Below are 17579 nucleotides of genomic sequence, written 5' to 3'. Positions count from 1 at the left end.
TTTGGTCATTACTTTACTCTTTGAAAAGCCATTCTTTTTTTCCATGGGGATCTGAAAGTTTAATTATCTGAAAATTCACAATGCTCTTCCTTTGCCAGAACCAGTATGCTATAAGCCTAACACATGAATTCTTTATTTCTAATAATTAGTGCTTTATTAGCCTAGAATTTTTATTTACTCTTTACACACATTGAGGGAAGAAAGTTAAATTATACAAATTGCTCTTCAAGATCAAGGAATACTTATTCAGTGGGTTTATAGAGGTCTTTATACAAGTTAACTTCACACGGTACAGGAAGAGATATCAATAGGCAATAGATAAGACAAGTATATGTATATGTATATTATATAATGTGTACAGCAATAGCTGTCTATATATCTATTCAGTACATTTTGGGATAAAATCAATGATGTTTTTTCTCTAGGGGAAAAAGCTGCTTAAAGAAAATTCAAGTAATAAAGAGATTGTGGGTAGAGTTTGTTATAAAAAAAGAAAAATATTATTTTGTTGTTTGGAGGTATGGAAGCATATTCTGAAGATATGCTAAAGCTCAAGATCACAAAGTAAATAAGTGATAGAGCCAACAATGTAAAATATAAGTAATGAAGAAGAGTTAGGAAGACAGCAAGCCTGCTGCAGCTCTACCACAAGTGCACTAAAACAGAAGGATGGAGCACTCATATAACAGAAGATGGAGCACTTATAGGACAGAAGATGGAGCACTCATAGAACAGAAGATGGAGTACACATAGAACAGAAGATGGAGCACTCATAGGACAGAAGATGGGGCACTCATAGGACAGAAGATGGAGCACTCATAGAACAGAAGATGGAGCACTCATAGGACAGAAGATGGGGCACTCATAAAACAGAAGATGGAGCACTCATAGGACAGAAGATGGAGCACTCATAGGACAGAAGATGGAGCACTCATAGAACAGAAGATGGAGCACTCATAGGACAGAAGATGGAGCACTCATAGGACAGAAGATGGGGCACTCATAGAACAGAAGATGGAGCACTCATAGGACAGAAGATGGAGCACACATAGAACAGAAGATGGAGCACTCATAGAACAGAAGATGGAGCACTCATAGGACAGAAGATGGGGCACTCATAGAACAGAAGATGGAGCACTCAGAACAGAAGATGGAGCACTCATAGGACAGAAGATGGAGCACTCATAGGACAGAAGATGGGGCACTCATAGGACAGAAGATGGAGCACTCATAGGACAGAAGATGGGGCACTCATAAAACAGAAGATGAAGCACTCAGAACAGAAGATGGAGCACTCATAGGACAGAAGATGGAGCACTCATAGGACAGAAGATGGAGCACTCATAGGACAGAAGATGGAGCACACAGAACAGAAGATGGAGCACTCATAGAACAGAAGATGGAGCACTCAGAACAGAAGATGGAGATGGAGCACTCATAGAACAGAAGATGGAGCACACATAGAACAGAAGATGGAGCACTCATAGGACAGAAGATGGAGCACACAGAACAGAAGATGGAGCACTCATAGAACAGAAGATGGAGCACTCAGAACAGAAGACGGAGCACTCATAGGACAGAAGATGGGGCACTCATAGGACAGAAGATGGGGCACACAGAACAGAAGATGGGGCACTCATAGGACAGAAGATGGGGCACTCATAGAACAGAAGATGGAGCACTCATAGAACAGAAGATGGAGCACTCAGAACAGAAGATGGAGCACTCATAGAACAGAAGATGGAGCACTCAGGACAGAAGATGGAGCACTCATAGAACAGAAGATGGAGCACTCAGAACAGAAGATGGAGCACTCATAGGACAGAAGACGGAGCACTCATAGGACAGAAGATGGAGCACACATAGAACAGAAGATGGAGCACTCATAGGACAGAAGATGGAGCACACATAGAACAGAAGATGGAGCACTCATAGGACAGAAGATGGCGCACTCATAGGACAGAAGATGGAGCACTCATAGAACAGAAGATGGAGCACTCAGAACAGAAGATGGAGCACTCATAGGACAGAAGATGGAGCACTCATAGGACAGAAGATGGAGCACTCATAGGACAGAAGATGAGCACTCAGAACAGAAGATGGAGCACTCATAGGACAGAAGATGGAGCACTCAGCTTGCATTGTGGGAACTTAGGCAAGCTGTGGTCCATGAGGGGAATTCTCCAGAATGTCAGCTGCTCTAGCCAGAAGACAGAAAGTGGGAAAGAGCTCTATTTCACAATTTCCAATAAAGTAACTATGTTAGATGAGAATTACAAAATACAGATGGGCTATTCAGACAGCACCTGTCAGGGTGACCTTTCCAGTGAAAAGAGGGATTCCCATATTCACTGTGGAGAGCTCCCAGGGTCACCAATGTAACTAACTGGTATGCTTAGCTTTGGAAGCTGGATGATGAAGCCTCTCTTACTGTGTTATTATAAAACATGCAAAATTGTTGTTTCAAAATACATTTCTTCCCAGAAAGAACCATTAGTCTTACCCATGCTCATGATACAAAACAAATTGTTTATATCTGTGGTCTTGGTGGTCAAGGAAGCCAGCCAGACATCTTTCAGTCCTGGTAATGTTAACACAACACAGGAGACCAGGAAACTGAAGCAGCTGCATCTTTTTCAAATTTGCGTGTTTTATTTGTCTGTGTTTTGTTGGGGAAGGAGATGTGGAGATAGGGTCTCATGTACCTCATCATGCACTATGCATCTGAAGATGACCTTGAACATCCAATCCTCTTGCCTTGATCTCCCAGTACTGGAGCTACAGCTGTGTGCCACCAAACCCAGTATTGCTATTAATTTTTCTTAAACGTTGGAAATTGAATGCCCAGTCATCTCCCTAGAGCTATTATTCTCCAACCATTTGATTTCCATCACAAAGCAGAAGATTCTGAAAATGCACATGTCAGCTTCGTCTGTGAAGTCAGCGATGAAGGTAAACGTCCCTTGCTATAAGGATGAGGAGAGTTACCGCTACTGGGAACCAAGTCAAACCAAGTTGACAGTCCATTTAAGAGCTACAGAAAGGGTGTAGATACATGGAAAATGGCGAGGTATTTAAATTAATATCACCCGTGAGACCACCATCACGCCACAAGAAGCCATGAACTCATAAAGAGATTCTTTGTAAATATGTGCTCAATCTAGAGACAATTTCAAATTAAAAAAAAATTACTGGTTAGAGTTAGAATGGAGGCCTGTGCTTTGCAAGTGGGAGGTTTACAAAGGAATGTGCTTGTGCTGGGAGAGGCTTTTCTGGTTTCCTGAAAAAGAAAGAAGCAAAGACTTCAGATCTGATTGAGCAGTGTCCTCAGGTGTGGTCACAGGGCCCTGTGCATGGAGAGCCTTGTATGGTGCTGCTGTCAGGAAGGTTGTCCAGTTATTGAGCAGGGAGAGCATAGAACTACAGGCAAAGCAGTGTGCTGAGGCTCCAGAAAAGGATTAGACCCCTAGAAGAGGTTTTTAGGGTTTTTGTTTATCTTATTCATTCTTCCTTCCTTCCTTCCTTCCTTCCTTCCTCCCTCCCTTCCTTCCTTCCTTCCTTCCTTCCTTCCTTCCTTCCTTTCTTTCTCTTTCTTTTTTATTTTATTTTTTTATTATTCTTTTTTTGGCTTTTATTTTCCAAGACAGGGTTTCTTTTGATAGCCCTGGTTGTCCTGAAACTCACCTTGTAGACCAGGCTGACCTTGAACTCAGATCTACCTATCATGCTGGGACAGAGTCTCTTGTGTAATCCAAGCTGGCCTGGATCTCCAGATCCTTCTGCTTCAGTCTCCCAAGTCTGAGATTCTCAGGTGATTTTTCACGGAGACCCTGAGCATTGGATCACACTGGGCCTGCTAGTGGCAAACAGCTGTCCTGTGGTCCACAGGAGCATTGGCTCTGTGCACTTGGTACGTATGCACAAACTTGCTCCAGCAATGGCTCCTAGTCCTGCACCAGACTGCACTTTCTTGAAAGAGAGTTAGCATGTAAGCAGTCCTCTTTTGTAGATCTGTGTTGTTGAATTCTGTACTCTCAAGATTACAGGGGCTGGAACATTCTGCAGTGCTCAGCAGTTAAGAGGACATGCTGCTCTCGGAGAGGAGCTAAAATCAGTTCCCAGTACTCACAGTGGCTCACCCATCTGTAGTTCCAGCTCTGGGTGGATCTGGGCCTCTTGTTTCCATTTTTTTCTTTTTGGAGCTGGAGACTGAACCCAGGGCCTTGTGCTTGCTAGGCAAGCGCTAGCTAAACCCCTGAGCTAAATCCCCAACCCCAAGAACGAGGACACCGGGAGTCGCTCTTGTTTCCAAAGACACTTTCACTCGTGTGTACCTGTCTCCTACAATTAATAATGAAACAAAAATTCTTTAAAAATTATGAATATCCTTTGATTTTTATCCTCTGAGGTTTGGATGTATGAGAACACTGAAAATTTCTGAGCTGTTCAGAGCATATCTTTCTAGCTAAAGTCAGAAAAGTGACATTCTCCCTTTATTATTAATACTACACGGGGTCTTGAGTAACTCCCACCTCAGCCTCCCGTGCTGGTGTCCACAGGGTGCCTCAGAATGCTCAGCTCCAACCTGCCATCTGGCCTCAGCTCTTACGCTACACACAGATCGTCCATTGACAGTCTGTTTGTCCCACATTAGTGCATTTTTTACGCCTTGGATTGTGATGATGATGTCATCAAATGCCCCTAAGAAAAGTTCTGAAGCTGTGCCCAGAATCTGTAAGCACCAAAAGCTGCTCTGTGCCTTTCAAATACTTGTTTGATGAACTTAGTTTAAAAGTGAGGTACAGTGCTGTACCATGTTTATTCAGGAGCTATCATTTTAAAACATACGTGGAACAGGATTTACCAGATCAGTTAGTGGAAATGCTTGGGCCAGAGGCTCACAAGGAGAAGCCTATTCTCATCAGCCCAGCCATCCCCGGTAATGGAAGTCGAATGTACTTATTATTTTTGAATGCCTAGTCTTTAGTGTTTGGTCAACAATCATGGACTTTTATGAGCAATTGTTTGGATAAGAGATTTGGAAAGAATAAATTACTTTCTTAAACAAAATTACTGAACCCAGAATAAGGGCTTTAATACTACCCAGGCAAACGGGAAGCCATTGGAGATGGCTTAGCCCTAAAAGACTCCTTTGACTGTGAATTGCTCAATAGGCTGGAGCAAGGTAGGGACAGAACACACATGCCTGGGTCACTCACTGTTCACAGGGAGCTTGTGCAGAAACTTGAGCATGGCTTCCAAGGGATGTATTGTAGGATTGGGAGTAGAGAGAGGCTGAACATATCAAGGCGAGGCATGTGGATTCTGCCACAGAGCTGAGGGAAGAGAGTGAAGACAAGGAGCAGGTGACAGACAAAGGGATGGGGGCGTGGAGTCAGCAATTGTCAACAAGGATGGGGCAGGTGAGGGATGGGGCTAACCTGTGGGGTTTGCGTCTCTTGACTCAGTTCCCGTGTGTGCGCGTGGTTTCGGTATTTTCCTCACACCATGCTATTACGCTTGTCCTCCTGAGACGTTTAAGACACCAGGAATGGATCATAGTCCTTATTCATTATAACTAAGCAGCTGAGGAATTTCTGAGGCTACTGAGTGAAAGAGGGACAGTGGATCTACTTCTACAACGAAGGGTGAATTTTTGTAGCTAATTGTAAAATTTTGTCTGGGGAGAAGGACGTCTGATTTATATCTGTGTGCATGTGTGTGCACACATGTGTGCAAGGCATGTATATGTATGTGTACATGTATGCATATATATACCTGTATGTATATGCTCCTGAGTGTGCATATGTGAGTGGGCATTTGGAGGCTAGTGGTTAACATAGAATGACTTCTGGATTGCTTCCTTCCTTATTTACTTTTAATTTTAGTTAATTAAAGAATAGACATATGCTTATATGTTTGTGGGCAGGTGTGTTCCAGAAGAGAGCAGTGGATCTGCTGGAACTGGAGTTACAGGCAGACAATTGTGAGCTACCAGTTTCGGTGCTAGGAACTAAACCTGTGTCCTCTGAAAAAGCACCGAGCATCCTTTAGTGCTGAATTATCTCAGAAGAAGTTATTTTTTAAGAGTTCATTTCTGAAGAGAGAGAGAAGAAAAGCCAGCTTCTATCTTGCTATAAGATTGTTAGTGTCACCCATTGCACAACGCGGCCCATAAGCCACTTGGAATGGTTGGATAATGTCTTCCCCTGGGAAACATCTCAAATAATAAAGAAATGTAGGTTTCTTAAAACGTCTACTGTAAAGGGAGATTTGATAGAGTTTTAAAAGCTACGATTTAGTCTATTTGGGCTAAGTACTACATGTGTTCAACTCAACCGGAGATTAAATGTCACAGGAACTGGGACAGTCCTTATCTTTCCTCATCTGTTTTGAGTTTAGTGCACCCCCATGAACAAAGCCATGCTTGTGAAGGATATTAAGGTTTGTTTGGCCTCATCCTCCACCCCCCAGCACTCTGTGGCCCTTCTTGCAAGGCTCTGTTCCCTGGGCTGATTGACACATAAACAGAAGACAGATGGTGCAGAGATGACTCTGATGATAATTCGTTTTACAGCTAGTTATGAAGAGACTTTGATTATAGTATGTTTAAGTGATTACAATACTGTGGGCTGTGCTAGGCTTGCTGGGAAGGAACAAATGGAAAACAAGTTATGTGTTGTTTGTGCCCAACAAATGATGCATGGTAGTGCGATGATTTTAATTCCTAATGCCAAACTAAGGCTGAAGGAGTTTGAAATATGTCGTGCCATAAGGTAAGTCAGCTAAACACAGGCCACATAAGAAGATAACTAACTACACAACTCTGAGGCACAAATATTTTGTTTTGGGGAGTTAAATGCTATTATGTGAAAGAAACCAGTGTTTTACATGGAGGCAGTCTGTACAGCGAATTAAGACGTTGTGTGGCTTGGTTTTAGTTTACACAAATCATAATTGTCATTCAGCAAGCTGACTGAGTCAAGAAGGTTGAAGCTGGAATCACAGGGCTTGAGCATTCCACAGCATACATCCTGTTGTTCTTCGAGTATTGATTAAAAGAGACCCCAACAGAGTGTCTCGGCCCAAACTAGAATTGTGTGACTAGGGGGGCTCTTTGAATGATCCAGTTTGCTTACAGCTTAACAGGTCACACCACTGTTTTTGGCTTCTCCACAGGATAATTGATCGCTTAGATGGAGTTCGCTTATTGTGGTCTCTGCTCAAAAACCCACACCCAGATGTGAAGGCCAGTGCAGCGTGGGCGCTCTGTCCCTGCATTGAAAATGCGAAGGTAGATGAAATAGAACTGGTCTGTTCTGGAACTTCTAAACATTTGTGTCGTGTCAGCACAGGGTACTCATTTATTCGGACTCACTCTTGGTCAGATTGATCTGGTAGAAAAAGATGACTAAATATTTATAGTAAATGACTTTTAGTAACGCTTTCTTTTGGTTGTTCAAAAATATCACATGAAAGTAGATAACATGAAAAAGGTGATCACAAAGTAGCTTTGTTCTTTTCCTTTAGGAGATGAGAAAATGACTACATTACATTTTCTGTTGCTTATGAGAAGGACAAAATGGGGGACCTTGGCTGTTTTCCCAGGGTTATAGCAGTAGCCACAGCAAGGTGTCCTTGAAAAGGTGACATAATATTAAAGTCAGGGTCAAAAAATTTATTTGTTGAAAAACATTTATTAGTTACTTTAGTTTGCATTTGTACATTTTGTTTTTTTCAAAGATCTCTTTGAGCCTGCTTTTCTTTTCGTGGCATTGAAATGGAACCTGGGTCTCATATGTGCTCCAAAATATGCTTTGGTAGAGTCCTACTCAGCTTCCAGGGCGACCTCAGCTTACAGGCAGATCCTCCTTACCCCCACAGCCCCCTGATTGAGTCGCTCTGATTTAGGGACTTGCCTGCAAACCCGGCCCGCTTCTCTTATCTTTACTGCACATCTCCCAATTTCTCTTAAAAGACCATTGCCACTGAATGTTTTAATTTATTATTAAAGAATTAATTTCTATAAAACTTTAGTGTGACCTAAATCATCATCCTAAATATGAAAAAGGGGAGTTGTGAGGGTTACTAGGTTTTGCTGCTATAAAATGATTATTGAACCATATTTTTACCACAGCACAAATGAATGAAAAAAAAACTGGTAAAGATCTCAAGCATTCACCTAGAGGAAAATGGGCAACTGATTAATAATTAATATTGTATTATACAACACAGTAATACAAAAGAAATGTATCTAATGTGTTTGGCAGTGTTGCAATATCTTATAAAATGTATTAAAACAAGAGGCAAGCTGCAGTAAATGTATAATATGATTTCTATTAAAATGCAAACAAAAAAATTTTTTTATTAACTTGAGTATTTCTCATATACATTTCGAGTGTTATTCCCTTTCCCGGTTTCCAGGCAAACATCCCCCTCCCCCTCCACTTCTTTATGGGTGTTCCCCTCCCCATCCTCTCCCCATTGGGGCCCTCCCCCCAACAATCTAGTTCACTGGGGGTTCAGTCTTAGCAGGACCCAGGGCTTCCCCTTCCACTGGTGCTCTTACTAGGATATTCACTGCTACCTATGAGGTCAGAGTCCAGGGTCAGTCCATGTATAGTCTTTAGGTAGTGGCTTAGTCCCTGGAAGCTCTGGTTGCTTGGCATTGTTGTACATATGGGGTCTCAAGCCCCTTCAAGCTCTTCCAGTTCTTTCTCTGATTACTTCAACGGGGGTCCTATTCTCAGTTCAGTGGTTTGCTGCTGGCATTCGCCTCTGTGTTTGCTGTATTCTGGCTGTGTCTCTCAGGAGCGATCTACATCCGGCTCCTGTCAGCCTGCACTTCTTTGCTTCATCCATCTTGTCTAATTGGGTGGCTGTATATGTATGGGCCACATGTGGGGCAGGCTCTGAATGGGTGTTCCTTCAGTCTCTGTTTTAATCTTTGCCTCTCTATTCCCTGCCAAGGGTATTCTTGTTCCCCTTTTAAAGAAGGAGTGAAGCATTCACATTTTGATCATCCGTCTTGAGTTTCATTTGTTCTAGGCATCTAGGGTAATTCAAGCATTTGGGCTAATAGCCACTTATCAATGAGTGCATACCATGTGTGTTTTTCTGTGATTGGGTTACCTCACTCAGGATGATATTTTCCAGTTCCAACCATTTGCCTACGAATTTCATAAAGTCATTGTTTTTGATAGCTGAGTAATATTCCATTGTGTAGATGTACCACATTTTCTGTATCCATTCCTCTGTGGAAGGGCATCTGGGTTCTTTCCAGCTTCTGGCTATTATAAATAAGGCTGCGATGAACATAGTGGAGCACGTGTCTTTTTTATATGTTGGGGCATCTTGTGGGTATATGCCCAAGAGAGGTATAGCTGGATCCTCAGGCAGTTCAATGTCCAATTTTCTGAGGAACCTCCAGACTGATTTCCAGAATGGTTGTACCAGTCTGCAATCCCACCAAAATTGGAGGAGTGTTCCTCTTTCTCCGCATCCTTGCCAGCATCTGCTGTCACCTGAGTTTTTGATCTTAGCCATTCTCACTGGTGTGAGGTGAAATCTCAGGGTTGTTTTGATTTGCATTTCCCTTATGACTAAAGATGTTGAACATTTCCTTAGGTGTTTCTCAGCCATTCGGCATTCCTCAGCTGTGAATTCTTTGTTTAGCTCTGAACCCCATTTTTTAATAGGGTTATTTGTCTCCCTGAGGTCTAACTTCTTGAGTTCTTTGTATATTTTGGATATAAGGCCTCTATCTCTTGTAGGATTGGTAAAGATCTTTTCCCAATCTGTTGGTTGCCATTTTGTCCTAACCACAGTGTCCTTGCCTTACAGAAGCTTTGCAGTTTTATGAGATCCCATTTGTCGATTCTTGATCTTAGAGAATAAGCCATTGGTGTTTTGTTCAGGAAATTTTTTCCAGTGCCCATGTGTTCGAGATGCTGCCCTAGTTTTTCTTCTATTAGTTTGAGTGTATCTGGTTTGATGTGGAGGTCCTTGATCCACTTGGACTTAAGCTTTGTACAGGGTGATAAGCATGGATCGATCTGCATTCTTCTACATGTTGACCTCCAGTTGAACCAGCACCATTTGCTGAAAATGCTATCTTTTTTCCATTTGATGGTTTTGGCTCTTTGTCAAAAATCAAGTGCCCATTGGTGTGTGGGTTCATTTCTGGGTCTTCAATTCTGTTCCATTGGTCTATCTGTCTGTCTCTGTACCAATACCATGCAGTTTTTATCATTATTGCTCTGTAATACTGCTTGAGTTCAGGGATAGTTATTCCCCCTGAAGTCCTTTTATTGTTGAGGATAGCTTTAGCTATCCTGGGTTTTTTGTTATTCCAGATGAATTTGCAAATTGTTCTGTCTAACTCTTTGAAGAATTGGAGTGGTATTTTGATGGGGATTGCATTGAATCTGTAGATCGCTTTTGGTAAAATGGCCATTTTTACTATATTAATCCTGCCAATCCATGAGCATGGGAGATCTTTCCATCTTCTGAGGTCTTCTTCAATTTCTTTCTTCAGAGTCTTGAAGTTCTTATTGTACAAATCTTTTACTTGCTTGGTTAAAGTCACACCGAGGTACTTTATATTATTTGGGTCTATTATGAAGGGTGTCGTTTCCCTAATTTCTTTCTCGGCTTGTTTCTCTTTTGTGTAGAGGAAGGCTACTGATTTATTTGAGTTAATTTTATATCCAGCCACTTTGCTGAAGTTGTTTATCAGCTTTAGTAGTTCTCTGGTGGAACTTTTGGGATCACTTAAATATACTATCATATCATCTGCAAATAGTGATATTTTGACTTCTTCTTTTCCGATCTGTATCCCCTTGACCTCCTTTTGTTGTCTGATTGCTCTGGCTAGAACTTCAAGAACTATATTGAATAAGTAGGGAGAGAGTGGGCAACCTTGTCTAGTCCCTGATTTTAGTGGGATTGCTTCAAGTTTCTCTCCATTTAGTTTAATGTTAGAAACTGGTTTGCTGTATATGGCTTTTACTATGTTTAGGTATGGGCCTTGAATTCCTATTCTTTCCAGGACTTTTATCATGAAGGGGTGTTGAATTTTGTCAAATGCTTTCTCAGCATCTAATGAAATGATCATGTGGTTTTGTTCTTTCAGTTTGTTTATATAATGGATCACGTTGATGGTTTTCCGTATATTAAACCATCCCTGCATGCCTGGGATGAAGCCTACTTGATCATGGTGGATGATTGTTTTGATGTGCTCTTGGATTCGGTTTGCCAGAATTTTATTGAGTATTTTTGTGTCGATATTCATAAGGGAAATTGGTCTGAAGTTCTCTTTCTTTGTTGTGTCTTTGTGTGGTTTAGGTATAAGAGTAATTGTGGCTTCATAGAAGGAATTCGGTAGTGCTCCATCTGTTTCAATTTTGTGGAATAGTTTGGATAATATTGGTATGAGGTCTTCTATGAAGGTCTGATAGAATTCTGTACTAAGCCTGTCTGTACCTGGGCTCTTTTTGGTTGGGAGACCTTTAATGACTGCTTCTATTTCCTTAGGAGTTATGGGGTTGTTTAACTGGTTTATCTGTTCCTGATTTAACTTTGGTACCGGGTATCTGTCTAGGAAATTGTCCATTTCATGCAGATTTTCAAGTTTTGTTGAATATAGGCTTTTATAGTAAGATCTGATGATTTTTTAAATTTCCTCTGAATCTGTAGTTATGTCTCCCTTTTCGTTTCTGATATTGTTAATTTGGACACACACTCTGTGTCCTCTCGTTAATCTGGCTAAGGGTTTATCTATCTTGTTGATTTTCTCAAAGAACCAACTTTTGGTTCTGTTGATTCTTTCTATGGTCCTTTTTGTTTCTACTTGGTTGATTTCAGCTCTGAGTTTGATTATTTGCTGCCTTCTACTCCTCCTGGCTGTATTTGCTTCGTTTTGTTCTAGAGCTTTTAGGTGTGCTGTCAAGCTGCTGACATATGCTCTTTCCTGTTTCTTTCTGCAGGCACTCAGTGCTATGAGTTTTCCTCTTAGCACAGCTTTCATTGTGTCCCATAAGTTTGGGTATGTTGTACCTTCATTTTCATTAAATTCTAAAAAGTCTTTAATTTCTTTCTTTATTTCTTCCTTGACCAGATTATCATTGAGTAGAGCATTGTTCAATTTCTACGTATATGTGGGCATTCTTCCCTTATTGTTATTGAAGACCAGTTTTAGGCCGTGGTGGTCTGATAGCACGCATGGGATTATTTCTATCTTTCTGTACCTGTTGAGGCCCGTTTTTTGACCAATTATATGGTCAATTTTGGAGAAAGTACCATGAGGAACTGAGAAGAATGTATATCCTTTTGCTTTAGGATAGAATGTTCTATAAATATCTGTTAAGTCCATTTGGCTCATGACTTCTCTTAGTCTGTCTACGTCTCTGTTTAATTTCTGTTTCCATGATCTGTCCATTGATGAGAGTGGGGTGTTGAAATCTCCTACTATTATTGTGTGAGGTGCAATGTGTGTTTTGAACTTTTGTAAGGTTTCTTTTACGTATGTAGGTGCCCTTGTATTTGGGGCATAGATATTTAGGATTGAGAGTTCATCTTGGTGGATTTTTCCTTTGATGAATATGAAGTGTCCTTCCTTATCTTTTTTGATGACTTTTAGTTGAAAATTGATTTTATTTGATATTAGAATGGCTACTCCAGCTTGCTTCTTCCGACCATTTGCTTGGGAAGTTGTTTTCCAGCCTTTCACTCTGAGGTAGTGTCTGTCTTTGTCTCTGAGGTGTGTTTCCTGTAGGCAGCAGAATTCAGGGTCCTCGTTGCGTATCCAGTTTGTTAATCTATGTCTTTTTATTGGGGAGTTGAGGCCATTGATGTTGAGAGATATTAAGGAATAGTGATTATTGCTTCCTGTTATATTCGTATTTGGATATGAGGTTATGTTTGTGTGCTTTCATTCTCTTTGTTTTGTTGCCAAGACGATTAGTTTCTTGCTTCTTCTAGGGTATAGCTTGCCTCCTTATGTTGGGCTTTACCATTTATTATCCTTTGTAGAAAGATATTGTGTAAATTTGGTTTTGTCATGGAATATCTTGGTTTCTCCGTCTATGTTAATTGAGAGTTTTGCAGGATACAGTAAACTGGGCTGGCATTTGTGTTCTCTTAGGGTCTGTATGACATCTGTCCAGGATCTTCTGGCTTTCATAGTTTCTGGCGAAAAGTCTGGTGTGATTCTGATAGGTCTACCCTTATATGTTACTTGACCTTTTTCCCTTACTGCTTTCAATATTCTTTCTTTATTTTGTGCGGCAAACAAAAATTTAATGTAAACTTTAAATATTACTTAGAGAGCAAGAATGGAGCCTATTGGTTAAAAATTAACCAATTATCCTATATGCTTGTAGGATAATTCTTATTAGTTCCTCCGGTTATCATTCCGGCCCTTCATTCATAAATATTCATAATATGAAAACAATTAGCCAAATGTTTAAGACATTTTATGGTATTAAAATACAAACCAAGATTAGCATGACAAACTTTAGAGGACAGAGAAATAATGAATGTAAGGTGCAAATATACATTTAAAAATTTAAAACCTCAATATCCTTGAAAAGATCTAATGATGAACACTAAGTCTAAATACATTGTTACAAGAAAAATTCTGATACCTGTACACAGACCTAAGCATTCTATGTCCAGATATTAAATAAATGATACAAAAATAATCACACCTTAGGCTTAATGCAAACTTAAGTGTTCTTTGAAAAGTCAGTTGTGTTGGATGATGTTTTGCTGGAGCAAACACATGAAGGAACTTTTTTTTGAAGTGAACACATGTGAAAGGCTAAGGCAGACTCATGAAGGAATGTTTCCCTGAGGCAAACACAGGTGAAAAGATGTTCTGCTAAAACCAGCACATGAAAGGACATGCAATAAAGGTTTCTTTGCTAATGATACACACACATATTGGTTTACACTGTGTAGTTGAGCACCATTTGTTGGGACTCCATATAGGGCACCAAAAAAACTACTGGTGGTAAGTTGTGGCTTTTTTGCCACTTCCTAAATCATTGGCAGAGTGAGGTCAGCTGAGACAGACTCACATGGAGTTTTGTCAAGTCAGACGTGCATGCTAAGACAAGACCCATGGTGAGACAAGAATTGTGGAGGACATGTTGTTTGGAGGATTATACACAGGACTCAATGGACAGTGGAGGAGGCTGAGCTGGGCTTGCTGCTCCAGCTAGCTATGTAATGCTTGTTGGTCTTGTGTCTTAGCTGCTCTTTGCTTTACTGAGAGAAGTGCAGCCAAGAGTTTCTTCTGGTGTCCCTCCTGGTACCCTCTGTTGGCTTATGTCGAGGCCCAGGCCTGGCTGTGATTAGTTCTTTGAAATGTTTTGTGTAGTATGTACTTTGATTCTATTCACACCTCCTTCAACTTCTCCCAGATCAACCCCCTTCCATGCACACACCTAACTTTGTGCCTTCTTTTTTTTTTTTTTTCAAAAAACCATCAAGTCCAAGTTGTGCTTCCCATGTTGTCCTGGATGTGTGGACTTCCACTAGAGCAGGGTTGACCTACAAGGGCACACACCCTTGAATAAAATTTACTCTTCCTCCCCAAGCAGCTATCAGCTGTCAACAGCTCCTCTTGTGATTGTGTGACTTTATGCCTATCGCCCTTTCTGTGGTGGAATTGTGTATGGCCCAAATTTGCATGCTATCACAACTGCTGTGAGTTCAATGTGTAACTACTCTTCTGTGTCCAGAGAACAAGATTGTCTTGTACTCAGCCTCTGCTTCTGCCTCCCACAGTCTTTCTGTCTCCTCTCCCACAATGATTCCTTATCCTTGGAAGGAGAAGGTAGAATATAGATGTTCTATTTATAGCTGAACATTCCCTAATTTTTTGTTCTCTGTGTCTTGAGCAGCTGTGATCTTGGCATTCATCACCATGTACTGAAGAAGGAAGCTTCTTTGGTGGGAGTAGAGACTTGAATGTATTCTTATACACGGGTATATAAGTCATTAGGAGATGGTTTGCTACTGTGTACATTTGGCAGAATAACAGTTGTAAATTTTCCCATAAGGTCTATGATCAGTCAAGCTAGTTTCTTGGCCCTGATAAGAGTGGCAGGTATATTTGCTCAAGTTGTGGTACAAACTTCAAATCCAACCAGAAAGTGGTTAGTTACCCAATCCCATTTGTATCATTATTGCACCAGTGTCTTGCAGGGCCGTTCATCAATGTAGCTCTTAAGATTTCACAGCTAAGTTAAATTGATGATTTCTTTTCTCTTCTGTGGCATGCATCACAACTTTCAGCAGTATAAGAGCTAGTTAGTAGGAATGAAGCTTCCAGATTATAGGCAGCTCAACTTAATCACCTTCTGACTTGAGTCTGAGGTGTCTTCACCCATTACATGTGGTCTTACCATCATGCTCTGGAGCTTAACTATGAATGTCACCAGTAGCCTGTAATGTTTGGGGTCTCTGGGACCTCACTGGCCAAGATTTAAAAGAGATAACCCATCCTAGGATTGGGCATTTAGCCTATGGTATCTAGTAGGAGCGTTGTCACCCTGTTACAGAGGAACTCCATTTAAACTTTTTATAGTGTGTTTATATATGTATTTCAGAAACTTCTACAGTAAAAAGTTTCTGTATATGTATATTTATGTATGTGTCAGAAACTTCTACAGTAGGTTTTTGAGCTTTTAATGTGAGTTATGCCTCCCATACCCACCCTAATTTAACTCTTCCTGTTTCATTAATTTTCTTCAAGTATTATACAACTGCATTTTATTTTGCTTCCCTTGAAATCCCCTCCATGACCTTCTGGTCTCCATCTGTACCCTGGAGTTAACCCTGTGGCACGGCCCCATACTCAAATTCCACTCTGAGAGAGCTGGTCTCCCAGGAGTGCTGACACACCTAAGATCACAGGAGGCTCACAGGAGGGACAGGCTCCAGAGAGACAGCAAGACCAGTTAACACCAGAGATAAACAGATGGTAAGAGGCAAGCACGAGAACCTAAGCAACAGAAACCAAGGCCACTTGCCATCATCAGAACCCAGTTCTCCCACCACAGCAAGTCCTGGATACCCCAACACACCTGAAAAGCAAGATTTAGATTTAAAATCACATCTCATGATGATGATAGAAGACTTTAGAAAGGACATAAATAACTCACTTAAAGAAATACAGACAAACCCAGGAAGGCCATGGAGATTTCGAGCTGTGCTTTTGCTTTCCAACCCCAGGCTCCGTGTGCGGCACTTAGCCCCTGGCTCTGGCCATGGCTACACTGAGGGTCCATCCCGAAGCCCAAGCCAAGGTGGATGTGTTTCATGAAGACCTGTGTAGTAAGACAGAGAACCTGCTTGGGAGCTATTTTCCCAAGAAGATCTCAGAGTTGGATGCCTTCTTAAAGGAGCCAGCTCTTAACAAAGCCAGCCTGAGCAATCCGAAGGCTCCATTGGACATCCCAGTCCCTGATCCAGTCAAGGAGAAAGAGAAGGAAGAGTGGAAGAAGCAACAGGAGAAGGAAGAGAAGGACGAAAAGAGGAAAGGGAACGAAGACAACAAATGTCCTCCCTGTGGCCCAGTGAAGTGCAATGAGAAGATTGTGGTCCTCCTGCAATGCCTAAAACCTGAGATCAAGGATGTCATTGAGCAACTCAATCTGGTTACTACCTGGTTGCAGCTACAGATACCTCGGATAGAGGATGGGAATAATTTTGGTGTGGCTGTCCAGGAAAAGGTGTTTGAGCTGATGACCAGCCTTCATACTGAGCTGGAAGGCTTCCAGATCTCTAAGTACTTCTCCGAGAGGGGTGACACCATGGCCAAAGCAGCCAAGCAGCCCCACATGGGTGATTATCGGCAGCTGGAAAACGAGCTGGACGAGGCGGAGTACCAGGAGACCCGTATGATGGTCATGGAGATCTATAACGCTTATCCTGAAGAACTTTGAGAAGCTCAAGAAGCCCCATGGAGAGACAAAGGGGATGATCTATTGAGCCCTCCTCACTCATTCTATGATGGGTATAGCAGAAACCTTCCTGCTCTTGACTAGGAACTGTAGACTGTACCCAGTCTTCCTGCTGGTGTTTCCTCCCTCGCTCTGTCTCCCAAACATAATAAATACAGAGTTGCCCACCAAAAAAAAAAAAAAGAAAGAAAGAAAGAAAGAAAGAAAGAAAGAAAGAAATACAGGAGAACACAGGTAAATAGGTAGAAGCCCTTAAAGAGGAATCACAAAATTCCCTTAAAGAATTACAGGAAAACACAACCAAACAGGTGAAGTAATTGAACAAAACCATTCAGCATCTAAAAATGGAAATGGAAACAATAAAGAAATCAACAAAGAGAGACAACCCTGGAGATAGAAAACCTAGGAAAGAGATCAGAAGTCATAGACACAAGCATCACCAACAAAATACAAGAGCTAGAAGAGAGAATCTCTGTGCTAAAACCATCTGGCCCTGGGCATTTTTTTTTCTTTCTGGTTGGGAGACTTTCAGTGACTTATTTTATTTCCTTAGGGGTTATAGGATTATTTAAATTGTTTACCTGATCTTGATTTAACTTTGGTAAG

General features: G+C 41.2%; 1 protein-coding gene and 1 pseudogene across 6 annotated transcripts in view; both read left to right on the top strand.

Moving 5' to 3' along the window:
* Positions 1–17579, top strand: part of Odad2 (outer dynein arm docking complex subunit 2) — a 194265-nt gene that overhangs the window by 95032 nt on the left and 81654 nt on the right. For 5 of the 6 annotated variants that reach the window (XM_039096476.2, XM_039096475.2, XM_039096478.2 and 2 more), the window contains one exon: positions 7180–7294. The exons of the other annotated variant lie outside the window; for it this stretch is intronic. In XM_039096476.2, coding sequence (XP_038952404.1) covers positions 7180–7294 — 115 coding nt within the window. The remainder of the gene's footprint in view (positions 1–7179; positions 7295–17579) is intronic. 6 annotated transcript variants of the gene reach the window in all.
* Psme1l1 (proteasome activator subunit 1 like 1) lies at positions 16230–17016 on the top strand (annotated as a pseudogene).

This window comes from Rattus norvegicus, chromosome 17 (genome assembly GCF_036323735.1).
Source record: "Rattus norvegicus strain BN/NHsdMcwi chromosome 17, GRCr8, whole genome shotgun sequence".
In the NCBI taxonomy this organism is placed as follows: domain Eukaryota; kingdom Metazoa; phylum Chordata; class Mammalia; order Rodentia; family Muridae; genus Rattus; species Rattus norvegicus.
Note: the sequence above shows the minus strand (reverse complement) of the source record. Positions and strands in the feature narration are given on the sequence as shown.